The sequence below is a fragment of the Gorilla gorilla genome, chromosome 20, assembly GCF_029281585.2.
Source record: "Gorilla gorilla gorilla isolate KB3781 chromosome 20, NHGRI_mGorGor1-v2.1_pri, whole genome shotgun sequence".
Taxonomy (NCBI): Eukaryota; Metazoa; Chordata; class Mammalia; order Primates; family Hominidae; genus Gorilla; species Gorilla gorilla.
Window position 1 is genome coordinate 13,397,947 of NC_073244.2, and position 27,663 is coordinate 13,425,609.

Sequence of the window (27,663 nt, forward strand, 5' to 3'; positions counted from 1 at the left end):
GCGTTAAGCGGTGTGAGGCCCTTTAAGGCGCGGCCACACTCAGCATGGCGGCCTCAGTCGGCCTTCCAAGCATGGCGCGGGGAGCGGGGGTGGGAGGGTCGGGAGGGACTGCGGTGCGACTAGGAGTGAATAATTTAAAGGGGCCGCGCCTGCGGAGCCGGGCGGAACGCTAGCGGTGTTGGCGCGGAGTGGACCCCGGCTGCGGCCCCTGGGTGAGTCTGGGTTTCCGTTAGCCTCGCAGGGGTGTCCCTTCGAGGGTCGTTAGCGAGCCTCCGCTTTCCCACGATCTGTCCTCCGATTCCTGTTAACTCTAGACTTTCTGATGTTCCCATACCCCCCACGTCTCGGCAGGTGTTTCCACACCGGTAGCCAGCTGTGCCCTGAGGTGGAAGAGGACCGGCCACCCAGGAATTTTCCAAGTAACGACTCGCAGTCTCCGGGATCCTATCTCCCGGCTCCCGAATTTCCATTAATACTCTAGCGATGTCAGAAACATCCTCAGCTTCGCAGAAAAATTCCAGTAATATTCCAGCATCTGTCAGTATCTTCCAAGGAGCCCGGACGCCCTCCCCAGGCCCGCTCTCATAAGCACCCCAGGAATGTGCCCACCCACCTCCTGGTTTTCCCAGCAGTAGTATTGTAATCCTCAGAATCTCAGTAACTTTCCAGTGACCCCGCATCCCCACCCACTAATCCCAGCGTCTCTGGTTACGCCTCCCAGCAATGGCGCCACCATCGGTCCCGGAGTCCCAGTGATGCTCTGTACCACACAGCCCCCATAACTTCACTACTACGTGATAGTAAATCCCCGGCAAAAACCAGCAGCGCCTTGCAAGCCCACGCCACCCCAAGCATCCCAGGACTCTTCTGAAACGTGGGTATCAGACGCCTTCCGCGGATGCCCCGGCAGTACTCCCGTGCCTCCCAGCTCCTGGGTCTTCCCCGGGGCAGGCTTGGGTCGGGAGCCGAGTATCTAGGTGCCCACTCCCGGACCCCACGGTTTGCGGGCCCGTTTTCCTGGGGTGGGGCATCCAGTCTTCGACGGAGTAGGGGGTGCGGCCTGGGGGGTGGGGTGGTCAGGCTTGATCAACCCCGCAGAGGGCAGTGACCCGGGAGGAAGTCACCAGGTGCAGGGGACCGTGCCCTGTGGGGACCTGCCTGCAGGCTGCTGACAGTGGGTGCCAGGTCGGCCTTTGGCCCCGGGGTGGGGTTGGACAGGCTGGGCGTCTGGTAGGCCCTACGCGTAGGCGAAGGGAGCAGGAAGCCGGGGACCCGCCTCACCTCCTGGCCAGGGCCGGGAGGTCGGTTTGCTCCATCCCTTAGTCCCGCAGCGCCCCTCTAGCCGCGCCCCTGGCAGCTGGAGACGCTTCCCCCGCCACCCCAGAGGGCGGGGCTTGAGCTGGGGGCAGGGCTTGAGGCAGGGGAGAGGTGGGCCCAGATTGACGACTTGCACGGGTTCCTTCGACTCCTTGATTTCCCAGGACTCCGGGCTACCAGATCAGCCGTCCAGCTGGAATCAACCGATGGAGGCTCCGCTGCAAACTGGAATGGTAAGGGGTGGGGCGGGGACCGGATAGGTGCCGGCATGGGGCGCCACGAGGACTACAACTCCCGGCGTGCTCAGCGCGCATTACGTGGTCTGGCGATAACACGCTGCGTCCGCTCGGGCGGAACTACGTTTCCCGGCATGCACTGCAGGCCGCCGGGCCTCAGGGAAGAGTCGCGCCCCCGGGGAGGGAGCAGCACTGGCCCATTCTGCAGATGGGGACATCGAGTCACGGGCTGGCTACGAACTCCTCGGGGGCGAAGGTGGCGGAGAGGGATGGTTTCCAGGACGTCCTGGCGCCCGGGGAAGACTCGGCGGGACGGATTTGCGGTGCGCAGCCAGTGCCGTTCGTCCCTCAGGTGCTGGGCGTGATGATCGGGGCCGGAGTGGCGGTGGTGGTCACGGCCGTGCTCATCCTCCTGGTGGTGCGGAGGCTGCGAGTGCCAAGTGAGCACCCGAGGGGCCCCTCTTGGGAGGCTGTATGGTGGGGGGCCCAAATGCCCGGGTCCCGAGGCGGCAGAGATGGGGATTTGCTGGCGTCTGTTCGCGGTACCCCAGCTCTGGCAGGGTGGAGTCTGCACAGAGCTCGGAGTGCCCCTGTCCCCACCTATCCCCAGAAACCCCAGCCCCGGATGGCCCCCGGTATCGGTTCCGGAAGAGGGACAAAGTGCTCTTCTATGGCCGGAAGATTATGCGGAAGGTGAGTCCGGGACCCCTGGGGTCCGCCCTGACCACACAGAGGCCGCGCCCCTTCCCTATTTACACTTCTTAGTGTCCGCCACCGCTTCTTCCTTGATGGAGACCCCCTGGATCCGTCTGCCTCTTCTCCAAGGTCTGAATTAGCAATTGACCCATCTCCGCCTTCATTCTCCCAGGTGTCACAATCCACATCCTCCCTCGTGGATACCTCTGTCTCCACCACTTCGCGGCCACGCATGAAGAAGAAACTGAAGATGCTCAACATTGCCAAGAAGTAAGGCTGTGCTGGGTGTGACCTGGTATTAGGGGTTATCTCAGGGGCCTTTTGAGTAATCAACCTACACCAAAGTGTTGTGCAAGTCTTCCCATATTGGCTGGGCGCTGTGGCTCATGCCTGTAATTCCCAGCACTTTGGGAGACTGAGGCGGGCAGATCACCTGAGGTCAGGAGTTTGAGACCAGCCTGGCCAACATGGCAAAACCTCATCTGTACTAAAAATACAAAAATTAGCTGGGCGTGGTGGCATGGGCCTGTAATCCCAGCTACTCAGAAGGATGAGACAGGAGAATCACTTGAATCTGGGAGGTGGAGGTTGCAGTGAGCTGAGATCATGCCACTGCACTCCAGCCTGGGCAATAGAGTGAGACTCTGTCTCAAAAAAAAAAAAAAAAAAAGAAGAAGAAAGTCTTCCTGTTTCAGAGACACATCTCTGGACTCTCCTCTCAGAGCTCTTCCACACCAGACATGCTGTCTCTAGGGTATCTCCTCCCTGAGGGCTACCTCAGTGACCTTCTCCTTCCACTGGAGTATCTGAGCTATTTGTTCCCAAGTCAATATCTCAGAGGTCTTGCCATATATTTAGTGGGGGGGTCTACGTCAGGGGTCTCCATGTAGGTTATTTCATGAGTCTCCTCACATGAGTGGTTTTCTTCCAGGGTACCTCACTGAGGTAATTGTGTTTCTATGATCTCCTAAAAGGGCTATCTCCAGCCTCCAGCCTCTCTTCTCCAGGGGTTATCTCAGGCATCTCTGTACATCAGAAGGCATCTTTCCTATGTTATGGACCTTGGAGTTCTTCCCACACTAAGGAGGCTGTCTCAGGAGTTTCTGTTCCCTAGGGGCTATCTTATGAATTTTCTTGCACTAGAAATATAGGAAGGATGCATCAGAGATCCCTGTTGGCAGCAAGGTCTGCAAGAAAGGCTCTCCAACTCTCTTTGCAAGTTGGGTGCTGGCTCTGGGATCCCCGTGCATCATGGAGTCTACCTGGAGGTCTGCCTCAAGGGTTTCTTCACACCAGGGCAGGGCTCTCCATGATCAATAGTCCTGCAATAGCAGGCCTTTCTTTTTTGTTTGTTTGTTTGTTTTTGAGATGGAGTCTTGCTCTGTCGCTAGGCTAGAGTGCACTGGCACGATCTCGGCTCGCTGCAACCTCCACCTCCTCGGTTCAAAAGATTCTCCTGCCTCAGCCTCCCGAGTAGCTGGGACTACAGGCTCACACCACCATGCCCAGCTAATTTTTGCATTTTTAGTAGAGACGGGGTTTCACCATGTTGGCCAGGATGGTCTCGATCTCTTGACCTTGTGATCCGTCTGCCTCGGCCTCCTAAAGTGCTGGGATTACAGGCATGAGCGACTGAGCCCGGCCAATGGCAGGGCTTTCTGTGAGTTGAGTAGAAGGACTATCTCAAAGTTCCCCATGATCAGTTGAGGGTCTATACCTCAGGTTTCTCCATATCACAGGAGCTGTCTGTAGTGTTTGCACACTCTTAAGGGACTACCCTGATATCTTCATGATTGTCAGAGGGCTGTCTGAGCTTTCTGTGACCTAGGGAAGAGTTAGCCCAAGATCTCCCTGATCAAAAAAGGAGTAATAATAACAATTATAATTATTATTATTATTTTGGAGACAGGATCACACTTTGTTGTTGAGGCTAGAGTGCAGTGGCACAATCACAGCTCACTGCAGCCTTTACCTCCTGGGCTCAAGAGATCTCTCCTGCCTAAGCCTCTTAAGTAGCTGAGACCATGGGCATGCACCACCATGCCTGGCTAATTTTTAAATTTTTTTGTAGAGATGGGAGTCTCACTGTGTTGCCTGGGCTAGTCTTGAACTCCTGGCCTCAAGCAATCCTCCCGCCTTGGCCTCCCAAAGTGCTGGTATTACAGGCATGAGCCACCACGCCCAGCCAAAAAAGGAATTATATCTGAATTTCTTGATTTCACTGAGTTTAACTCAGGGTCCCATCCTCCAAGGTCTATCTCAGGGATCTTTTGCCAGCGGAGGGTCTTTCTCAGCAATCACTGTGACTTGTGGGGAAGGGCTCTCCCAGGTCCACGATTAGCAGAGGGGCTATCTCTGGATTCTCCACTTATAATGAGGGCTACTTCAGGGACCTCTGTGGCTGCCAGAGGAGCTGTCTCAAGGTTCTCTGAGACTGGGAGGAAGGTGTATCTCAGGAATGTTTACGTAGAGCAGAGAGGCTGTATCTGTGGTCTTCTCATATATTGGAAGCTATGTCAAAGGCATACTCACGTTAAGGGGACTATCTCAGGAATCTACTCTGTGACTACTGGAAGGACCGTTTCAGGACCCCCATGATAAACACAGGTACCATTTCTGGGCCTACCCTTATCTTGGAAGCTATGTCAGGGGTCTGCCTTCCTAAAGGGTTCAGCTCAGGGGCCTATGCCTAGTGGAGGGGCCATCTCAGAGAACTTTAGGTCTGGGGTCATAGGGTTTTTCCATAAAGGGCCAGATAGTAAATGTTTCAGGCTTTGCTGGCCACATATGGTCCCCATTGCAACTCTTCAACTCTGCTGCATGGGAGCAGCCATAATGATATGCAAATACATGAATGTGGCTTTGTACCAATAAAACTTTATTTACAAAAATAAATGTGGCCAGCCGGGTGCAGTGGCTCACGCCTGTAATCCTAGCACTTTGGGAGGCTGAGGCAGGAGGATCACTTGAGTTCAGGAGTTTGAGACCAGCCTGGCCAACATGGGGAAACCTCATCTCTACTAAAAACACAAAAAATTAGCTGGGCGTGGTGGCACCCACCTGTAGTCCCAACTACTTGGGAGGCTGAGGCAGGAGAATCGCTTCAGCCTGGGAGGTGGAGGTTGCAGTGGGCCGAGATTTCGCCACTGCACTCCAGCCTGGGTAAAAGAGCGAGACTCCTGAGGCAGGGCACAGTGGCTCATACCTGTAATCCCAGCCTTTGGGAGGCCGAGTCGGGCGGATCACCTGAGGTCAGGAGTTCGAGACCAGCCTGACCAACATGGAGAAACCCCGTCTCTACTAAAAATGCAAAATTAGCTGGGCGTGGTGGCACATGCCTGTAATCCCAGCTACTAGGGAGGCTGAGGCAGGAGAATCGCTTGAACCCAGGAGGTGGGGGTTGCAGTGAGCCGAGATCGCACCATTGCACTCCAGCCTGGGAAACAAGAGCAAAACTCCGTCTCAAAAAAAAAAAAAAAAAAAGGTGGCTGGCCTGATTTGGCCAGCGGGCCAGAGTTTGCTGTACATGAGCCCTGGGGAAAGGGGTATGTGGGGGTCTTAGGTTTGCCTGAGCCTTCTCCGTGCCCCCCTCACCCCCGGCACCCCTCCCCTCCCACCAGGATCCTGCGCATCCAGAAAGAGACGCCCACACTGCAGCGGAAGGAGCCCCCACCCGCAGTGCTAGAAGCTGACCTGACCGAGGGCGACCTGGCTAACTCCCATCTGCCCTCCGAAGTGCTTTATATGCTCAAGAATGTCCGGTCAGTGTTGGGGTGCAGGTGGGGGTGGAGGGCTGCAGACGTGGGGCCACCCTGACCTCCAGCCTCTGTCGCCCACCGCCTGTCCAACAGGGTGCTGGGCCACTTCGAGAAGCCACTCTTCCTGGAGCTGTGCCGCCACATGGTCTTCCAGCGGCTGGGCCAGGGTGACTACGTCTTCCGGCCGGGCCAGCCAGATGCCAGCATCTACGTGGTGCAGGACGGGCTGCTGGAGCTCTGTCTGCCAGGGCCTGTGAGTGGGCCTCCCCAGGGGCTGCTGCAGGAGGATGGGTGGTGGGGATGGGCAGCAGGCATTGGTCTGTAGAGCTGGTGGTCTTTGGAGATGCGTCATCGGGAGTCAGGGGAACGGGAGACCAAGGACATTTGGGGTGGTCTGCGTAGTTGCTCAGTAGTTACAAGTATTGAACGATGGGAGATGCCTGCTCGTTGGAAGGGTTGGTGGGTTCCCCTGAGAAGGGATGAGAAGTGTCAGTGATCATTGGGATGGGTGAGGGGGCGACATGCCAGTCACCAGGGCGAGGCCACTGAGGGTCCACGGTCTCCTGTGTCTCAGGACGGGAAGGAGTGTGTGGTGAAGGAAGTGGTTCCTGGGGACAGCGTCAACAGCCTTCTCAGCATCCTGGATGTCATCACCGTGAGTGACCAGTTTCTGAGGCAGGGGGGCTGGGGTGCAAGGTCCCACCCAAGGGACTAGGTTGAAGGAAATCACTGGGTCCCCAATCTCTGATTCATCCCTTATGCTGCCGATGGCCCCTCACGGGACTGGCGCCAGGAAGGATTAGGGGAGTAGCGAGGGGGACTCACAGCCTCTGCCCTTGTCTCTCTTCACGCCCTCCCCTCCCCCAGGGTCACCAGCATCCCCAGCGGACCGTGTCTGCCCGGGCGGCCCGGGACTCCACGGTGCTGCGCCTGCCGGTGGAAGCATTCTCCGCGGTCTTCACCAAGTACCCGGAGAGCTTGGTGCGGGTCGTGCAGGTCAGTGGGCCTTCGCCTCCTGTCACCCCCTGAGGGACCCCACCCTGGCCCCCACCCATTCCAGGCTCCAAGGGACCGAGGCCCAGCAGCCAGCAGCTGCTGGAGCTGTGGTTATCGGCCTGGAGCAGCCAGACGTCCGCAGCCGCGGACTCCTCCCTTAGCTGCCTCGCCCCATTTCCCCAGATTGTGGGTCTCTCCCTGGTTCCCGCCCGACCCCTTACGCTGCGAACTAGCCCGGCCCACCATCTGGCCCTGCCCCTTACCCCGCCCCATCTTATGGCCACGCCCCTCGAGCCCTGCAGATCATCATGGTGCGGCTGCAGCGAGTCACCTTCCTGGCACTGCACAACTACCTGGGTCTGACCAATGAGCTCTTCAGCCACGTGAGTGGGTGGCGGGGAGCGAGCACAGGGGGGATGGGGGCGAGGTCTCTCTCCCAGGACAGGCCACAAGCTGTTCTCTGCCCCCAGGAGATCCAGCCCCTGCGTCTGTTCCCCAGCCCCGGCCTCCCAACTCGCACCAGCCCTGTGCGGGGTTCCAAGAGAATGGTCAGCACCTCAGCTACAGACGAGCCCAGGGAGACCCCAGGCCGGCCACCCGATCCCACCGGGGCCCCGCTGCCTGGACCTACAGGTACCCAGGGACCCGAGGCCAGCCGAGCCCAATCTCCCAGGAAGCCCCGTCTCAGCCCCCAGCCCCTTTTTCAGTTCTGCATAGAGTCAACCTGACCTTGTCCAGCCCCACAGGGACTCCATAGCAGGGTACCCAGGTCTGACTCCTATCTGGTACCGAGGAAGCTCTGGCCTCGTCCCCAGGGGCCCATTGGAACTGCTTTAACTAGTTCATCAGTCCCCAGCATCTCCTTATCTCCCAACCTGCTAATCCTCCTAGTGGCTCTGAGGGGCAGGAGCCTGAACATGTGTCTCCCCCAGGGGACCCTGTGAAGCCCACATCCCTGGAAACCCCCTCGGCCCCTCTGCTGAGCCGCTGCGTCTCCATGCCAGGGGACATCTCAGGTTTGGAGCACTGGGTCTGCGGGGAGGGCCATGGAGCTTCCAGGTTTGAATCCAGGTCCACCGCCTGCCTGTCTTGATTGTTTTAATCTGCGAAATGGGAACACTGCCAGTACTTCCCCAGGCACTGTTTTGTAGATACTCATTGAGGTAGTGCTTCTCCCACCTGTGTTGAGAAGGATTCAGAGGGAGAGTGCAGGCGTTGATTAGTCATGTCTGCTACAGCAGTGGCCCATGGCACATTGGTATCCATTGGTCTCAGACTGCAACTGTGGTTACTCTCATCTTTTTCTTTTCTTTCGAGACCTGTCTCCCAGGCTAGAGTGCAGTGGTGCCGTCATAGCTCACTGCAGCCTTGAACTCCTATGCTCAAGTGATCCTCCAGCCCCAGCCTCCCAAATAGCTGGAACTACAGGCCTGCACCACTACACCTGGCTCATTTTTTAAAAATCTTACTCTCATCTTTATGGTTTTTGTTGCCCCCCTGCCCGCCTGCAGGCTTGCAGGGTGGCCCCCGCTCCGACTTCGACATGGCCTATGAGCGTGGCCGGATCTCCGTGTCCCTGCAGGAAGAGGCCTCCGGGGGGTCCCTGGCAGCCCCCGCTCGGGTAAGGCCTGGGACCCTGGCCGGTGGTGGAGCCCGCAGGGGAAGGTGGCTGGGAGGGAGCATCAGAAGGTCACAAGCCTGCCCCACTCAGACCCCCACTCAGGAGCCTCGTGAGCAGCCGGCAGGTGCCTGTGAATACAGCTACTGTGAGGATGAGTCGGCCACTGGTGGCTGCCCTTTCGGGCCCTACCAGGGCCGCCAGACCAGCAGCATCTTCGAGGCAGCAAAGCAGGAGCTGGCCAAGCTGATGCGGATTGAGGTGGGCAGCCGAGGGGAGCTGGGCACAGGGCGCAAGGGAGGCCTGGCTGCGCCCATCTCAACCCCCCTACCTCCCCAGGACCCCTCCCTCCTGAACAGCCGAGTCTTGCTGCACCACGCCAAAGCCGGCACCATCATTGCCCGCCAGGGAGACCAGGTGAGGCTGACCCCTGACCTGTAACCATGCCACCTGAGATCATTCCCTATGACTTCTGTGACCTCTGATCCCTGCCCTTTGACTGTAAGACCAGCACCTTCTCCCATAGAAGCAGACCTCTCTCATCCTATCATTTCCAACCTCTAACCCTTGGGTCCTGTGACCCCCACCCCCTAACCCCACCCTATGTCCTCTGGACCTGTCAACCCTTCACCTGTGACCCCTGAACCTTTTGCCCTAGGACCCCAACTCCTAGATCTCTCCTGCCTGCCCTGGCTCTTCCTGTAATTCTGTTTTCTGAACTTCTGATCCTGCAGTATTCACTAACATGTCTGCTTCTCGTGCTGACCGCTGCCAGGATAGGGGCTCAATAAATGGCTACAAATCGCCATCTGGCCCCGGAAGGCCATGAACCAGCCCTGGGGCGGGGTTTCAGGGCCTTGTGGCGGCACCCAGGATGTGTAGGAAAATGTATCCCACCATTCTGTCCACTGTCCATATGGGGAAACTGAGGCCCATCAAGGGTTAGTGACCCGACTACCAGCTGAAAGTCAGGAGGCCTCGGTAGGAGGAGGAGGAGGAAGAAGAGGAAAGTTGAAACCCACACTCTGCCCCCAGAGTGTGGCAAATGATCTAGAAAGTTCTCTGCTTCCTCATCAGTGGAATGAGGTAATAAAGAAGAGATGCCTAGTTCGCAGAACCCCAGTAAGACTTTTTCTTTTTGAGACGGAGTCTCGCTCTGTCACCCAGGCTGGAGTGCTGCAGTGGCACGATCTCCGCTCACTGCAAGCTCTGCCTCCTGGGTTCACGCCATTCTCCTGCCTCAGCCTCCCGAGTAGCTGGGACTACAGGCGCCCGCCACCATGCCCGGCTAATTTTTTGTATTTTTACTAGAGAGGGGGTTTCACTGTGTTAGCCAGGGTGGTCTCGATCTCCTGACCTCATGATCCGCCTGCCTCGGCCTTCCAAAGTGCTGGGATTACAGGCGTGAGGCACCGTGCCCGGCCTTTTTTTTGTTTTGTTTTGAGACAGAGTCTTGCTGTTGTCACCCAGGCTGGAGTGCAGTGGCACAATCTCAGCTCACTGCAACCTCCGCCTCCTGGGTTCAAGCAATTCTCCTGCCTCAGCCTCCCGAGTAGCTGGGATTACAGGGTTGTGCCACCACGCCTGGCTAATTTTTATATTTTTAGTAGAGATGGGGTTTTGCCATGTTGGCCAGCCTGGTCTCAAACTCCTGACCTCAGGTGATCCGCCTGCCTCGGCCTCCCAAAGAGCTGGGATTACAGGCATGAACCACTGTGCCCAGCCTACTGAGACATTTTTGATTGTTAGGATTTCACAGGGTGCTGTTCCTGACACCTGATGGGTAGAGATCAGGGATGCTCAAATGTACAGAGCAGCAGGCCGGAACCATACAGTCCATTATCCACAGTGTGGGGTTTGCAAGAGTGACAAGCGGTCAGGGAGGGGGTTTAGCAGCAGCTTATAGGGAGCGGGGGCTTGAGGTGACAGTGAGCTGTCATAGGCACTGGGACCCCAGCTCTGCCCCAGGCTTGGGGGAGAGAAGCCTGGGGCAGGGTTGGGGTGGGGTGGGAGCTGTGGTCCCACTGTTAGCCGGCTGGGGTGTTGCTGTGTCACTTGACCCAGTGACTCTGCTGTCCCCTTGAACCACCCATGGCAGGGATGGGCTCTTTTCTGGAGAGGAAGTCAAGGCTTTTGCCAGCTGTTCTTAGAATAGCTGAGGAAGTAAGGTTACCTTGTGGCTTCTTTGGGGGCCCCTGGGCCCTGCTTATCTGGGAGACTGCTGGCCACAACCCAGCCCTGGCCTGTCAGTGTACCACACTGGTCTGCAGCCCCTCAGAGCTTCTCTGTGTTGGCAGGACTTTTGTTAGGGACCTGGTGCTCTCCTGTGCTTCTCCTTGAAACCTTTTTTTTTTTTTTTTTTGAGACGGAGTCTTGCTCTGTCGCCCAGGCTAGAGCGCAGCGGTGCGATCTTGGCTCACTGCAACCTCTGCCTCCCGGATTCAAGTGATTCTCCCACCTCAGCCTCCCTCGAAGCTGGGACTACAGTCACGTGCCACCACGCCTGGCTAATTTTTGTAGTTTCAGTAGAGATGGGGTTTCACCATGTCGGCCAGGCTGGTCTCAAACTCCTGGCCTCAAGTGATCCACTCGCCTCAGCCTCCCAAAGTGATGGGATTACAGGCGTGATCCACGGCACCTGGCCACAGTCTGGAAATTCTGTCTTAGAAGGTTCCAGCATGTGTTTATATCTCCTGGGACTGTGCCTCACCCAGGGGTCCCTGCAGTGTTTTGGCAGGTGGAGCTTCACTGGGTACCAGACAGGTTGGTGTGGTGGATAAAGAAGGAATCTCTCCATTTCTGGGCAGTTTCAGTTCCTTATTTATAAAGGGATGGAACAGGAAGGTTTCTAGCTGGTCAGGCTACCCAAAGAAGAAAGAAACGTGTTTACCCAGCATTTGCCCCATCTCGAACTGTGTGCTGCTGGCTGGACAAGAGGCAGGAAAAGGGCCGGGTGTGGTGGCTCACGCCTGTAATCCCAGCACCTTGGGAGGCCGAGGTGAGAGGATCACCTGAGGTCAGGAGTTCGAGACCATCCTGGCCAACATGGTGAAACCCCATCTCTACTAAAAATTCAAAAATTAGTCAGGCACGATGGCGGGCGCCTGTAGTCCCAGCTACTCGGGAGCCTGAGGCAGGAGAATCACTTGAACCCAGGAGACAGGTTGCAGTGAGCTGAGATCGCACCCCTGCACTCCAGCCTGTGCAACAGAGTGAGACCCTGTCTCAAAAAAAAAAAAAAAAAAGTGGGCAGGGAAAACCCTTAGTGGTCCCTGCCCTTGGGCAGCCCACCGTATTCTGAGAGACATGACTCAAAGGATTACACAAATTCTTGTAAAATCCTAAGTGCTTAGTGTCACAAAGGAGATGATCTTGGCACTACAAAGTCTGGCTCAGACAAGGTGGCACCTCTTAAGGGCATGACCTAAGAAGGAAGGAGGGGGAGGAACAAACTGGGTGCAGGTGGGAGGAAAGGTCATTCTAGGCAGAAAGAAGAGCTTGTGCAAATGTTGTGTGGTGGGAAGAAATAGGTTGATCTCTAAAAAATAAAAAAGGAAGTCAGTGGGCCTCAAGTGAAACAATATTTTCGGGGGGGGTGTAATGGTTTTATTGAGCTATAATTCATGTACTATACAATTTACCCATTTAAAGTATATACTTTAGGCTGGGCACAGTGGCTCACGCCTGTAATCCCAGCACTTTGGAAGGCCGCGGCGGGAGGATCTCTTGAGTCCAGGAGTTCGAGACCAGCCTGGGGAACATGGCAAAACCCAGTCTCTACAAAAAACAAACAAAAAAAATTAGCCAGGCGTGGTGGCGTATGCCTGTAGTCCCAGCTACACGGGAAGCTGAGGCAGGCATAAGCCACTGCACCTGGCCATGCCCATCTAATTTTTGTATTGGTAGTAGAGACAGGGTTTCGCCATGTTGGCCAGGATGGTCTTGAACTCCTGACCTGAGATGATACGCCTGCCTCACCCTCCTAAAGTGCTGGAATTACAGGCATGAGCCACTGCACCCGGCCTTATGTAAGGGCTTCTGTGTAGACATATATTTTATTTATCTTTTTAAAGGTGGGGTCTCACTATGTTTCCCAGGCTGGTCTTAAACTCCTGGGCTCAAGTGATCCTCCCACCTTGGCCTCCCAAAGTGCTTGGACATATGTTTTCATTTCTCTTGGGTATATACCTAGGAGTTGAATTGCTGGGTTATAAGCCAATTCAATTTTTTTTTTTTTTTTTAAGAGGGAGTCTTCGCTATGTCGCCCAGGCTGGAGTGCAGTGGCGCGATCTCAGCTCACTGCAACCTCTGCCTCCTAGGTTCAAGCAATTATCCTGTCTCAGCCTCCCAAGTAGCTGGGATTATAGGCACATGCTGCCACGCCCAGCTAATTTTTGTATTTTTAGTAGAAACACGGTTTCACCATATTGGTCAGGCTGGTCTTGAACTCCTGACCTCAAGTGATCCATCCGCCTCAGCTTCCCAAAGGGCTGGGATTACAGATGTGAGCCACCATGGCCAGCCTCTATTTTTAATTTTTTTAAGCACTGTGTGTTTGTTTGTTTGTTTGTTTCTTTGCTAGACTGTTTTCCAAAGCAGCGGCACCACTTTACATTTCCACTGGCAGTGTATGTGAATTCCAGTCTCTCTACATTCTCTCTAACCCTTTGTAATTCTAGCCATCTTTGTGGGTGTGAAGTGTAGTATCTCATTGTGGTTTTGCTTTGCATTTCTCTAATGACTTGACGTTGAACAGCTTTTTATGTGCCTATTGGCCATTTGTATATCTTCTTTGGAGAAGTTTTTATTCAGATCTTTTGCCCATTTTACTCTTATTTTTTTTAGAGACGGGGGTCTCACTATGTTGCCCAGGCTGGTCTCCAACTCCTGGGCTGAAACTATCAAGCGATCCTTCTGCCTTGGCCTCCCAAACTTCTGGGATTGCAGGCGTGAGCCACCGCACTTGGCTTTTAATTTATTTTAGAGACGGGGTCTTGCACCGTAGCCTAGGCTGGAGTGTAGTGACGCTATCATAGCTCACTGCAACCTCAAACATCTAGGCTCAAGCAATCCTCCTGCCTCAGCCTCCAGAGTAGCCAGGACTATAGACACATGCTACCATGCCTGGCTAATTTAAAAAAAATTTTTTTTTTTTTTTTTGTAGAGACAGGGTTTCACTATGTTGCCCACGCTGGTCTCGAACTCCTGGGCTCAAGCGATCTTCACACCTAGGCCTCTCAAAGTTCTGGGATTACAATTGTGGGCCACCACACCCAGCCCCTTCAGTATACTTTAAATCAGGGGTGTCCAATCTTTTGGCTTCCCTGGGCCACATTGGAAGAATTGTCTTGGGCCACACATAAAATACACTAACAGTTATAGCTGGGCATAGTGGCACACACCTGTAATCCCAGCACTTTGAGAGGCTGAGGCGGTTGGATCACTGAGGTCAGGAGTTCAAGACCAGCCTGGCCAACATGGTGAAACCCCGTCTCTACTAAAAATACAAAAATTAGCCGGGCGTGTGGCAGGCACCTTTAATCTCAGCTACTTGGGAGGCTGAGGCAGGAGAATCACTTGAACTCTGGAGGCAGAGGTTGCAGTGAGCCGAGTTTGTACCACTGCACTCCAGCCTGGGCGACAGAGCAAGACACCGTCTCAAAACCAACAAACCAAAAAAACCCACTAAAGATAGCTGATGAGCTAAAAGAAAAAAAAATCGCAAAAAAAAAAAAAAATCTCATAATGTTTTAACAAAGTTTATGAATTTGTGTTGGGCCAAATTCGAAGCCATCCTGGGCCACATGCAGCCCGTGGGCAGCAGGGTGGACAAGCTTGCTTTAAATCATCTCGAGATTACTTATAATACCTAATACAATGTAAATGCTATGTAAATAGTCATTATACTGTATTATTTAGGGAATAATGGGGAAAATAGTCTGTAAATGGTCTGCGCAGGTGTAATTTTTTTTTCCTGAATATTTTAGATCCAAGGTTGGTTGAATCCTGGGTATATGGAACATATATATATACACACACATATATATATAGAGAGAGAGATGCTGCTTATCTATATATAATCTATGTAAAAAAATTTTTCTTTTTTTTTTTTTTTTTTGAGACGGAGTCTCGCTCAGTCGCCCAGGCTGGAGTGTAGTGGCGCGATCTCGGCCCACTGCAAGCTCCTCCTCCCGGGTTCACGCCATTCTCCTGCCTCAGACTCCCAAGTAGCTGGGACTACAGGCGCCCGCCACCACGCCCGGCTGATTTTTTGTACTTTTAGTAGAGACGTGGTTTCACCGTGTTATCCAGGATGGTCTCAATCTCCTGACCTCGTGATCCGCCTGCCTCAGGCCTCCCAAAGTGTTGGGATTACAGGCGTGAGCCACCGCGCCCGGCTAAAAAATATTTTTATATGTATTTATATTTATATAGAGATGGTGCTTATATCCAAAGTCTTTATTCTCTCCTTCATGTTTTTCTTTTTTCTTTTTTTTTTTTTTGAGACAGAGTCTCGCTCTGTCGCCCACGCTGGAGTGCAGTGGCGTGATCTCGGCTCACTGCAAGCTCCGCCTCCCGGGTTCACGCCATTCTCCTGCCTCAGCCTCCCAAGTAGCTGGGACTACAGGCACCCGCCACCGCGCCCTTCTAGTTTTTTGTATTTTCAGTAGAGACGGGGTTTCACCGTATTAGCCAGGATGGTCTCGATCTCCTGACCTCTTGATCCACCTGCCTCGGCCTCCCAAAGTTCTGGGATTACAGGCGTGAGCCACAGCGCCTGGCCTTCTTCTTCTTCTTCTTTTTTTTTTTTTTTAAGACAGTGTCTCACTCTGTCGCCCAGGCTGGAGTGCAATGGCATGATCTCAGCTCACTGCAATCTCAGCCTTCCAGGTTCAGGCAATTCTCTTGCCTCAGCTTCCTGAGTAGCTGGAATTACAGACATGTGCCACGACGCCCAACTAATTTTTTTATTTTAGTAGAGACAGGTTTCGCCACGTTGGCCAGGCTGGTGCCGAACTCCTGGCCTCAAGTGATCCCCCCTGCCTGGCCTCCCAAAGCGCTGGGATTACAGCCGTGAGCCACCGCGCCCTGCGCCTTCATATTTTTCTTAACCCTTCCTTTCTTCTTTAATTTTTTCTTGTGGGGGCATGTTGACCTGAGCTGGGGTCCACGCTGTCCGGGTTCTGTGTTCATCACATCCCCTGCCCGCACAGGACGTGAGCCTGCACTTCGTGCTCTGGGGCTGCCTGCACGTGTACCAGCGCATGATCGACAAGGCGGAGGACGTGTGCCTGTTCGTAGCGCAGCCCGGGGAACTGGTGGGGCAGCTGGCGGTGCTCACTGGCGAACCTCTCATCTTCACACTGCGAGCCCAACGCGACTGCACCTTCCTGCGGATTTCCAAGTCCGACTTCTATGAGTATGACAGCCCGAAGTTGGAGTGTGGGTGGCACTCGGAGGACCCCAACCCGTGGGAGTGGCCAGAACCCCATCCCTCAACCTCACTCCTGGAAGAGCAGAAGGGAGCCCCCAGATCTGGCCTCCCAGCGCCGGTGTAGGACGGTGTTGGGGCCTTCCTCTTTCATCCCAAGTCTGTTCCTGCAGGATCATGCGCGCACAACCCAGTGTGGTGCTGAGTGCGGCGCACACGGTGGCAGCCAGGATGTCGCCCTTCGTGCGCCAGATGGACTTCGCCATCGACTGGACTGCAGTGGAGGCGGGACGCGCGCTGTACAGGTGCAGCTCCCACCGCGCTGCTCAGGCCCGGCCTAGGGGTGGGGACCTGGGGGTGGTCAGACCTTGCTGACCTCCACGCCCACTCAGGCAGGGCGACCGCTCCGACTGCACTTACATCGTGCTCAATGGGCGGCTGCGTAGCGTGATCCAGCGAGGCAGTGGCAAGAAGGAGCTGGTGGGCGAGTACGGCCGCGGCGACCTCATCGGCGTGGTGAGCGCGACCCCCACCCACTGACCTCTGGCCTTTTCCAGGCCAGTCCCTCGACAACGCACACACATCATCCCGGGTAATCCAGGGAGTGGTGAATGCAGCTCCTGACCTCTGATGTCACCCAGTCCACTCCCCGCCCAGACCTCATTTCGTCGGAAAAGGGGATTCCGCCTGTCGTGGATCCCTGCCCTCTCCCTCTCCCCAGAGCTCTAATGGGTAGCGAGCGAGGCTTGCTTCCCTACACCCCCATTGCAGGGGAGCCCTAGATGGGGCAGTACAGCCCCCTTTCCACCCATCTTCGGCCTCCTCATTCCCCACCCAAGCAGCCCCAATCATGCACGCGGCCCCCCAGGTGGAGGCACTGACCCGGCAGCCGCGAGCCACGACGGTGCACGCGGTGCGCGACACGGAGCTGGCCAAGCTTCCCGAGGGCACCTTGGGTCACATCAAACGCCGGTACCCGCAGGTGCGGCCTGTTGTGGGCGGGGCAGAGAGGCGGAGGCGGGACCCCAGGGGTGGGGCTGGGGGCCGGGCCTAGTGTGTGGGCGGGGCTTCCAGAGGGGCGGGGTCGAGGGAGGGGCCGAAGCCAGAGAGTGAGGGCGGGGGGCTCTCGGGGGTGGGACCCAGGTAACGGGCACCCAGGAGCCCCGGCATAGGAGGGAGAGGTGGGACCTGGACAGCCGCTTCCCAGGTCTCACTGAAATGCCGGCCTCCAACGCCCCCAGGTCGTGACACGCCTTATCCACCTACTGAGCCAGAAAATTCTAGGGAATTTGCAGCAGCTGCAAGGACCCTTCCCAGGTGAGAGCCGGCCGGCCCAGAGCGTGCTGGGAGATGTAGTCCGGCGTCCAGAGCATGCTGGGAGGGAAGCTTTCTTTCCTGAGGGATGCTGGGAAATGAAGTTCCGCGAAGAAATCGTGCGTCTGAGGGTTTCAAACCCTAAGTAGGACCGAGGTGCAGAGCATTCTGGGGAATGGAGTTCGTGTTCCTGAGCATGCTGGGAAACGAAGTCCTCGACCCCCCGGCGTGCTAGTTAATGGGCTCGAAAGTAAATCAGTGGTGCCGGGGAGGGAGTCTTAGGCGGTGGAGTTGGCGTAGTCTGCCCGGGAGTCAGGGCTTGCTGGGGAAGTCCACGGCCTGGACGTTGAGAGAAAGGGAGTCCTAGATCAGAATATGATGTCAGGGCCGGGCATGGTGGCTCATGCCTGTAATCTCAGCACTTTGGGAGGCTGAGGCAGGAGGATCGCTTGAGCCCAGGAGATTGAGTTTGAAACCAGCCTGGGCAATATAGTAGGACCCCCGTCTCTACAAAAATTTCAAACATTAGCTGGGCTTGGTGACACATGCCTGTAGTCTCAGCCACTCGGGAGGCTGAGGCGGGAGGATTGATTGCTTGAGCCCGGAGGTCGAGGCTGCAGTGAGCCGTGATCGTGCCACTGTACTCCAGCCGGGACGACAGAGCTAGAGCCTGTTTCAGAAAAAATAAAACAGCAAACAAACAAAACTCCCCATACCATGATGGAAAATAGTCTGTGGATTGTTGTTTAGGACTCTGGGCACCTTGCCTTCTGAAGTTACAGCATGCTGGGAGAGGTAGCCCCCTGTTTCAGCCTGTGGCTTCAGTGAGCTAGAACACAATGGGGCGTGCGGTGGGGTTGGAGGCCTGCTGAAATGCGGGCCTGAGTTTCTACATTGTGGCGGCCAGATTCTGGGCCAGCCCAGCAACCTAGATACCCCTTTTCCCTCCAGGGGCTCTACCCAATTGGCCCTGAGCCCTAGATCCCCCAAGGCGGGGGCAGGGCGGTAGTGGCAGAAAAGACATCATTAAGAAATTACAGACGCCTGGGGCGGTGGCTCACGCCTGTAATCTCAGCACTTTGTGAGGCCGAGGCAGGTGAATCATTTGAGGTCAGGGGTTCGAGACCAGCCTGGCCAACGTGGTGAAACTCATCTCTACTAAAAGTACAAAAATTAGTCGGGTGTGGTGGTGGGTGCGTGTAATCCCAGCTACTTGGACGGCTGAGGCAGGAGAATCGCTTGAACCGGGGAGGCAGAGGTTGCAGTGAGCCGAGCCTACACCATTGCACTCCAGCCTGGGCAACCAGAGCAAAACTCCATCTCAAAAAAAAAAAAAAGAAAAGAAAAAGAAGGAAAAAAATTACAGATGGAGAATACAATATCTAGAAGACAAAAGAGGGTCGTGATGGCGTGTGGCTGACAGAGGGAGGGAGGAAGGGAGGGAGAAAGAGGCTTTTCTAAGGACAGTGAGCTGAGACTTGACAACTAAGATGGGGCCAGACATGAAAGAGAAACCAGGGGTGCTGCACAGGAGGCTGGTGGTTTTGAAGCACTGAGGAGGAAAGCAATCAAGGGGAGAGGTGGTGGGGGTTGGGGGGTAAGTCACATAGGGGCTAGGGGCTGTGGACAGGCACTTGAGCTTATTTAGATTGTTATTAGATTGGGGAGGAAGGATTCCACCAGTAAGGAGGCAACAAGAGGTCTAGGCAAGATATGGGAGTTGACAGCTGGTCTAGGCTGTTAGTGGAGAAACTGGGAAGCAACAGCTGGGTCAAAAGTAGCTTTTCTTTTCTTGTCTTTGTCTTTTCTTTTATTTTCTTTTTAAGACAGGGTCTCACTCTGTAGCCCAGGCTGGAGTGCAGTGGCACGATTTCGGCTCACTGCAACCTCTGCCTCCCGGGTTCAAGTGATTCTCCTGCCTCAGCCTCCCAAGTAGCTGGGATTACAGGTGTATGCCACCATGCCTGGCTAATTGTTGTGTATTTTTAGTAGAGCAGTGTTTCTCCATGTTGGCTAGGCTAAAAATAGCTTTATTTCTGCCTCGTTTTATGTTCAGGTCCCCCATTAGACAGAGGAACCAAGGCCAGAATGGGGCAGGGGCACTGGCCAATTGATCTCCCAAGCACAGTGAATCTGAATGGTTGTAGAGTTGTGTAATGGATCCCACTGAGGTGATCAGGGCCCAAAGTGGAGGGTAGATGGCCAGGTTTTAACAAAAGAGGGAATAGTAGTTGAGGCTGAGGGTCCGGGACCAGAGCCATGGCTTTCAGCATGGTAGAGTCAAGACTTTGGGCAACTGGGGGCTGCAGTCTGGGAGCACAGGAGCAGGAATTTCAGATAAGGAGGAAGAGGAAGAAGAGGAGGAGGAGGGTTCATCTCTCTGGACACAGGTTCGCACCACAAATCTCATCCATTGGGTTCTTAGCAGGCTCTGGGCTGGGTGTGCCCCCACACTCGGAACTCACCAACCCAGCCAGCAACCTGGCAACTGTGGCAATCCTGCCTGTGTGTGCTGAGGTCCCCATGGTGGCCTTCACGCTGGAGCTGCAGCACGCCCTGCAGGCCATCGGTCAGTGGGGTGAGGGTCATGGGTGGGGGCTGGCGGTAGGTGGGACATCAGTGAGTGAGAGATGTTAGGGTAGGTCATTTGGGGGGTGCAGGGGAACAGGGCCACAGGGGCGGGGTAATGGGTATTCTTTTCTGAGTTAGGCCCCAGCCCTGTGGACCATGGTTCCCAGCCTCCCTTCCCCACCTACCCCTAGGTCCGACGCTACTCCTTAACAGTGACATCATCCGGGCACGCCTGGGGGCCTCCGCACTGGATAGGTGTGTGTTGCAGAAGGGAGTGGGGAGGGTGGTGGGTGGGCCTGGAGCCTCAAATTCTTTCAGACCTGAGTTCAAGTTCTCGGCTTCCAACCACGGAGCCTGCGTCCTACCCATAGGTCAATGGGGAGATTCACAGTGGTGTGAATCTGCCCACCGGAGCACGGACTTCCATGGTGGGGGTTTGGGTGTCTAAGTTTCTCCCAGCAACGGAGCTATGTGGTCTCGGGGAGCACACTGACCCCAGGTCAACCCCAGGATGACGCTGCCCCCTTCCCACCCTAGCATCCAAGAGTTCCGGCTGTCAGGGTGGCTGGCCCAGCAGGAGGATGCACACCGTATCGTACTCTACCAGACGGACGCCTCGCTGACGCCCTGGACCGTGCGCTGCCTGCGACAGGCCGACTGCATCCTCATTGTGGGCCTGGGGGACCAGGAGCCTACCCTCGGCCAGGTCGGAAGCCCGTGCCCCATGATCTCACCCACCTCGGGCCCCGTCCTTTGCCCTCCCGTGCCTGCACCAGGCCACGTGCACCCTCGCCATGGGGGTAGGCGATCAGGGACCCAGGTGTGGCCAGGTGGTGGTGGGGCGGCTGGTGACCTCCGCCGTCCGTATTCCGCAGCTGGAGCAGATGCTGGAGAACACGGCTGTGCGCGCCCTTAAGCAGCTAGTCCTGCTCCACCGAGAGGAGGGCGCGGGCCCCACGCGCACCGTGGAGTGGCTAAATATGCGCAGCTGGTGCTCGGGGCACCTGCACCTGCGCTGTCCGCGCCGCCTCTTTTCGCGCCGCAGCCCTGCCAAGCTGGTGAGGAGCGGGCCGGCCGCCACCCTCTAGGGGCGTGGCTGGTGGGCGTGGCTTGGGAGACTGGGGCGGGGCCTGGGAGGGCTGAGGACAGGCTCGAAGGTCAGGGTACCCCTGGGGGATCCGCCGGACCCCGCCCTCATGCTCCTGGGTCGCGGCTATCTCCCCCATCCCAGCATGAGCTCTACGAGAAGGTTTTCTCCAGGCGCGCGGACCGGCACAGCGACTTCTCCCGCTTGGCGAGGGTGCTCACAGGGAACACCATTGCCCTTGTGCTAGGCGGGGGCGGGGCCAGGTGAGGGCGGGGCTTGCTCTCTGGGGGCGGGGCCTGGATGTCCGAGGGTGGAGCTTCCTGGGAGAAACCGTGGGGGCGGGGCCTGGGTGTTCGAGGGTGGAGCTTCCTCTCCGGGAGAGACCCCGTGGGTAGGGGCGGGTCCTTTGTTCCTTAGCAGTGCGGGAGGTGGGAGGAGGTAGGGGCAGGGAAGTTCCTGCAGGTGGGGCCTAGCGGGTCACTGGGGCCCATTTTCCCGGCAGGGGCTGCTCGCACATCGGAGTACTAAAGGCATTAGAGGAGGCGGGGGTCCCCGTGGACCTGGTGGGCGGCACGTCCATTGGCTCTTTCATCGGAGCGCTGTACGCGGAGGAGCGCAGCGCCAGCCGCACGAAGCAGCGGGCCCGGGAGTGGGCCAAGGTGTGTGTTGCGAGGAGGGATTGCTGCACCCCAGGAGTGCCATAAAACCCGTGGCTCCAACCTAACCTGATCCCACGGGGGAGCCTCCGGGGTCAGGGTGACCCTTCCTGATTGAATCTGTGATCCCCAGCTGTCCGGACTTTTATAGATATGCTTCTAGGACTCTGGGTTACCACTTTGGGACCTCCTGTCTACTGACCTTAACCCATAACCCCCAACGAGAGCACCCAGGGCCCTTGGTGACCACCTTGTGAATGGCCTTGGGTGACCGCATCATCCCTAAGTGCTCCTTTTTTTTTTTTTTTTTGAGACTGAGTCTTGCTCTGTCGCCCAGGCTGGAGTGGCACAATCTCGGCTCACTGCAACCTCCACCTCCCAGGTTCAAGTGATTTATCCGCCTCAGCCTCCTGAGTAGCTGGGATTACAGGCACGCCCCACCAGCCCGGCCAATTTTTTTGTATTTTAGTAGAGATGGGGTTTCACCATGTTGGCTAGGCTGCTTTTGAACTCCTGGCCTCAAGTGATCTGCCCGCCTTGGCCTCCAAAGTGCTGGGATTACCAGTGTGAGCCGCTGCACCTGGCCCCTAAGTGCTGCTTGCTCACCCCCTATTGATGAACCTTATCTGTGACCCCATGTAACTCCTATTTGACCCTGTCTGGCCCCCTTGTCCCTAGAGCATGACTTCGGTGCTGGAACCTGTGTTGGACCTCACGTACCCAGTCACCTCCATGTTCACTGGGTCTGCCTTTAACCGCAGCATCCATCGGGTCTTCCAGGATAAGCAGATTGAGGTAGGCCCACCTCATCCCCTGCCCTGCCTACCCCTCCCCGGAGGAGCCCCCTGCTCCTCCCCCACCTCGATCCCTGTCCCCGCAGGACCTGTGGCTGCCTTACTTCAACGTGACCACAGATATCACCGCCTCAGCCATGCGAGTCCACAAAGATGGTGGGTGTCCCTGCCCAGCCTGCAGCAACCGCTGACACCACGTGGGGTTGGGGGGATGCTTCCGGGAGGGCCGCTGAGCTTCTGGGACGTTGTTAACATGAGTGACCGTCCACCCTGGCCCGATCGCCGACCACTAACCGCCACCCACTAATGCCCCGGAGACCCCAGGTACGTCCGTCCTTGGGGGAGGGGAGCAGGGAGACTCGTCGGACGCCTTACCCCCCTCACGCCATCCCCACAGGCTGTGTGTGGCGTTACGTCCGGGCCAGCGCCTCCTACTGCCCCTACCTGCCCCCACTGTGCGACCCCAAGGACGGGCACCTGCTGGTGGATGGGTGCTACGTTAACAACGTCCCAGGTCAGCGAGCCCGCCGGGCTGACTGGGCCTCCGGCGTGTCTGAGCGTGTCTGTGCGTGTTTGTGTCTGTGTGTCCCACCGCGCAGGCTCCCTGTGGCGGTATGTGCGCGCCAGCATGACGCTGTCGGGCTACCTGCCCCCGCTGTGCGACCCCAAGGACGGGCACCTACTCATGGATGGCGGCTACATCAACAATCTGCCAGGCAAGTGGCTGCCCGCACCACCCGCACACGCAAGCACCTCCCGCACCACACACACGCACACACATGGGCACACACAGACAGGCTCAATGACGGGACACATGCCCAAGCTGCCCATGCAGGGGTGCAGACACACATGCGCACACATACGGTCACTTGCACAAAATGATGCATGAATGTGCCTGTGGACAGCGACATGTGCAGTTGAGATCTACATTCTGGCCAGGCGCGGTGGCTCAGCCTGGAATCCCAGCACTTTGGGAGGCCTGAGGTGGGCGGATCACCTGAGGTCAGGAGTTTGAGACCCGCCTGGCCAACATGGTGAAACCCCGTCTCTACTAAAAATACAAAAAATTAACCGGGCTGGTGGGGTGTGCCTGTAATCCCAGCTACTCAGGAGGCTGAGGCAGATAAATCACTTGAACCTGGGAGGTGGAGGTTGCAGTGAGCTGAGGTCATGCTACTGCACTCCAGCCTGCGCGACAGAGCAAGACTCAGTCTCAAAAAAAAAAAAAGAAAGAAAGAAATCTACATCTACCTGCTGGCGTGCTGTGTTAAGCACAAGTGGATGTACACACAAGAGGGACAGGTGCACACGTCCACACACACATCAGGGGACATGCAGGTGGAATGCAACACTCGTGTGCACACCAGCTATATACGCACATGCTTTCTCTCAGGGGCAGGTAGGGCTTACACACACGTGTACACACAGGCACATGTGCACAGATGAACACGTGTGTCAGTGAAATAGGGCATTTGCCAATGCATGCCAGTCTGTCCCGTTTGTCCTGCACGTTCCCTCAAACATGCAGGTATGTGCACACACATAGATAGGATGCGGCACCTCTGACCGAGTTAAGCCATGCCTACCACCTTTATGGGTGCAGGTGAGAAGTGGGCAGGTACACAACTTAAAATCTCACACCCCAGAAGTGTGCATATACGAACAGACATGTACGCTAGCTGCACGCATGCTCACAATCTTGTAGGCCAGGGGTGGGCAAACTATGGCCCACAGGCTGAGTCCTGCCCTCTGTTTGATTGTATAAATAAAGCTTTATTGAGCCGGGCACAGTGGCTCATGCCTGTAATCCCAGCACTTTGGGAGGCTGAGGCGGGTGGATCACTTAAGGTCAGGAATTCGAGGCCACACTGGCCAACATGGTGAAACCTGGTTTCTACTAAAAATACAAAAATTAGCTGGGCGTGGTGGTGTATGCCTCTAATCCCAGCTACTCGAGAGGCTAAGGCAAGAGAGTTGCTTGAACCCGGGAGGTGGAGGTTGCATTGAGCGCAGATCGCGCCATTGCATTCCAGCCTGGGCGACAGAGTGAGACTCTGTCTCAGAAAATAAAACAAAACCTCCCAACACCTGACCCCCCTCCTCAACTTCAGTTGCATCATTTGCATGCCTGTGCATGACAGCATGGTGTTTGCACGTGTGGGTATTCTCTCTTTTTTTTTTTTTTTCGTGATCATTTGCATGATGGCATCTGTGGGACTGGGTTGAACATCTCTGCCCTGGGCCCCCAAGGGGAGCAGCCCGCTGACCCCCCTGGCCCCACAGCGGACATCGCCCGCAGCATGGGTGCCAAAACGGTCATCGCCATTGACGTGGGGAGCCAGGATGAGACGGACCTCAGCACCTACGGGGACAGCCTGTCCGGCTGGTGGCTGCTGTGGAAGCGGCTGAATCCCTGGGCAGACAAGGTAAAGGTTCCAGACATGGCTGAAATCCAGTCCCGCCTGGCCTACGTGTCCTGCGTGCGGCAGCTAGAGGTTGTCAAGTCCAGCTCCTACTGCGAGTACCTGCGCCCGCCCATCGACTGCTTCAAGACCATGGACTTTGGGAAGTTCGACCAGATCTATGTGAGTGGGCAGGAGTGGCATGGTGCCTGCATAGGTGGTCCGGCTAAGCTTTGCTACTTAAAGCCCATAGTGGTATGAGGGGGAGGAATCCAGGAATCCCATCTGGAATCTCTGGAAAACAGATCAGTGATCGATTGGTGATGTCTGCAGGGGATGTAGTAGGGGTGTGGCTGTGCATGTGCTGTGTAAGAACTTTCTCCTTATAGGCCAGCTGCACCCTGGAAGTGCACTGTATAGTGATTTCTAGTGCCATTTCTGCATTGGTGGGAATGAGAATAGTGATGAAGTAGAAATGTCTGCCACAGTTCCAGGAGAGGGAGGTAGCAGTGCGTGTGTTATGTGCCACTGACCCTGAAAAATGTGCCATAGCCCAAGCCAATTGAAATTGATCAGGGGGCCAGGCATGGTGGCTCATGCCTGTAATCCCAGCACCTTGGGAAGCTGAGGTGGGAGGATTGCTTGAAACCAGGAGTTCAAGACCAGCCTGGGCAACATAGCAAAACCCCATCTCTACAAAGATTAAAAATAAAAAATTAGCTGGATGTGGTTGTGCATGCCTGTCACCCCAGCTACTTAGGGGGCTGAGGTGGGAGGACCGCTTGAGCCCAGGAGTTTGAAGCTGCAGTGAGCTATGATTGCGTCACTGCACTCCAGCCTGGGTGACAGAGCAAAACTCTGTCTCTAAGAAAAAGAAAGGGCCAGGCATGGTGGCTCATGCATTTAATCCCAGCATTTTGGGAGGCCGAGGTGGGCAGATCACTTGAAGTCAGGAGTTCAAGACCAGCCTGGTCAACATGGTGAAACCTCATCTCTACTAAATATACAAAAATTAGCTGGGTGTGGTGGCACATGCCTATAGTCCCAGCTACTTGAGAGGCTGCAGCAGGAGAAATCGCTTGAACCTAGGAGGCAGTGGTTGCAGTGAGCCAAGATTGTGCCACTGCACTCCAGCCTGGGTGACAGAGTGAGACTCTGTCTCAAAAAATAATATTAATTTTAAAAATTAAAGATAAAAATAATAAAAATTTTTTAAAAAAGAAAGAAATTGATCAGTAGCTGCAGCCCAGAAGCCCTGAGTCTGAGAAGAGATGTGTGATGTCCCTTGTGGGCTCACTGGGATAGCATGCCATGAGAAATTCAAGATGTTTGCTGTGGGCTTGGGAGATGGCGACATCCACAGATGTACTGCCTGTTTGCAGACTTCAAAATAAGCTCACACATCACCACCTTGTGTTATTTGCTACCCAGCACCCTGCATGGGGCTGTGTGGGAAAGAACATGGAGAGATTGATTGGTAATGTCTGTCAAGGGCAGGACAGGGGATGTGTAGGCCAGTGTGCTATGTGCAGCTGACTCTGAAATAGGTTTAGTCTCAAATGCAACTCCCCCAGAGAATCAGGCTTTTGAGGGGCCAGAGAATGGGCAGACAGAGTAGGGACAAGCAAAGCAGGGTTGCAGACATGGACCCAGCCCCTCACTTCCCACAGGATGTGGGCTACCAGTACGGGAAGGCGGTGTTTGGAGGCTGGAGCCGTGGCAACGTCATTGAGAAAATGCTCACAGACCGGCGGTCTACAGACCTTAATGAGAGCCGCCGTGCAGACGTAAGCTTGTGATGCCCCCAGGGCCACTCTGACTCCACTGATTACAGAACCCAAGCCCCCTTAAAGTCTCCCCAAAACCTCAGATGACCCCACATATCCCTGGGTTTTGCTGAGCTCTCAGACCTCTGCTGACTTCAGAGAGTTCCCACCCTAGGATCTCCTCTGAGCCCCCAATGCACCACTGGGCCCCCCAGGGGCCCCAAGACTCTGTGGGCCCCCCCTAAGAGCCTCACCAGTGTCACCCCACAGGTGCTTGCCTTCCCAAGCTCTGGCTTCACTGACTTGGCAGAGATTGTGTCCCGGATTGAGCCCCCCACGAGCTATGTCTCTGATGGCTGTGCTGACGGTGAGGGGCCCAGGGGACCCCCAAGAGGGAGGGGAGTGGCTGGAGATGGCAGGCCAGCCCCAATCCCCTCACCCGTGCCCTGCTCCCCGATTCCAGGAGAGGAGTCAGATTGTCTGACAGAGTATGAGGAGGACGCCGGACCCGACTGCTCGAGGGATGAAGGGGGGTCCCCCGAGGGCGCAAGCCCCAGCACTGCCTCCGAGATGGTGAGAGTGGGTGGCCCAGGGTCACCTCACATCCCCCAGAGGGTCATGAGTACAGTGTCGGGCAGGGGAGCGGGGGGTGTATTTGAGATCCTGTGTGTGCTGGGTGCTGGCTGACATGTGACGCATCAGTGTCCCGTGCTGGGTGACGTGTGTGTGACCTTCCCTCGCAGGAGGAGGAGAAGTCGATTCTCCGGCAACGACGCTGTCTGCCCCAGGAGCCGCCCGGCTCAGCCACAGATGCCTGAGGACCTCGACAGGGGTCACCCCCTCCCTCCCACCCCTGGACTGGGCTGGGGGTGGCCCCGTGGGGGTAGCTCACTCCCCCTCCTGCTGCTGTGCCTGTGACCCCCGGGGCCCACACACTGGACTGACCTGCCCTGAGCGGGGATGCAGTGTTGCACTGATGACTTGACCAGCCCCTCACCCAATAAACTCGCCTCTTGGAAA

The 27,663-nt window shown here is 56.0% G+C and overlaps 1 protein-coding gene across 18 annotated transcripts; it reads left to right on the plus strand.

The window, feature by feature from the left end:
• The first annotated feature begins 57 nt into the window (after window positions 1-57).
• On the plus strand, window positions 58-27,663 carry PNPLA6 (patatin like domain 6, lysophospholipase). 18 transcript variants are annotated; one of them, XM_019015964.4, is made up of 36 exons: window positions 142-212; window positions 352-419; window positions 722-874; window positions 1,482-1,550; window positions 1,906-1,993; window positions 2,164-2,246; window positions 2,422-2,519; window positions 5,870-6,010; window positions 6,101-6,260; window positions 6,582-6,662; window positions 6,875-7,003; window positions 7,306-7,386; window positions 7,474-7,636; window positions 7,936-8,019; window positions 8,515-8,624; window positions 8,715-8,882; window positions 8,961-9,038; window positions 15,836-16,041; window positions 16,227-16,358; window positions 16,446-16,569; window positions 16,922-17,035; window positions 17,295-17,370; window positions 19,793-19,936; window positions 20,130-20,193; window positions 20,476-20,644; window positions 20,814-20,996; window positions 21,170-21,288; window positions 21,528-21,684; window positions 22,360-22,476; window positions 22,562-22,631; window positions 23,075-23,191; window positions 24,759-25,060; window positions 26,548-26,664; window positions 26,914-27,010; window positions 27,107-27,216; window positions 27,387-27,663. In XM_019015964.4, exons 4-36 carry the CDS (start codon window positions 1,524-1,526, stop codon window positions 27,459-27,461), a joined length of 3,984 nt encoding a protein of 1,327 aa, XP_018871509.1. In that variant the 5' UTR covers window positions 142-212; window positions 352-419; window positions 722-874; window positions 1,482-1,523; the 3' UTR covers window positions 27,462-27,663. The 18 variants fall into 18 exon arrangements, with proteins under 18 accessions (XP_055227442.1, XP_055227439.1, XP_063556986.1 ...); XM_055371469.2 differs by having other exon boundaries at window positions 19,796-19,936; XM_055371467.2 differs by having other exon boundaries at window positions 58-212; window positions 352-874; window positions 19,796-19,936.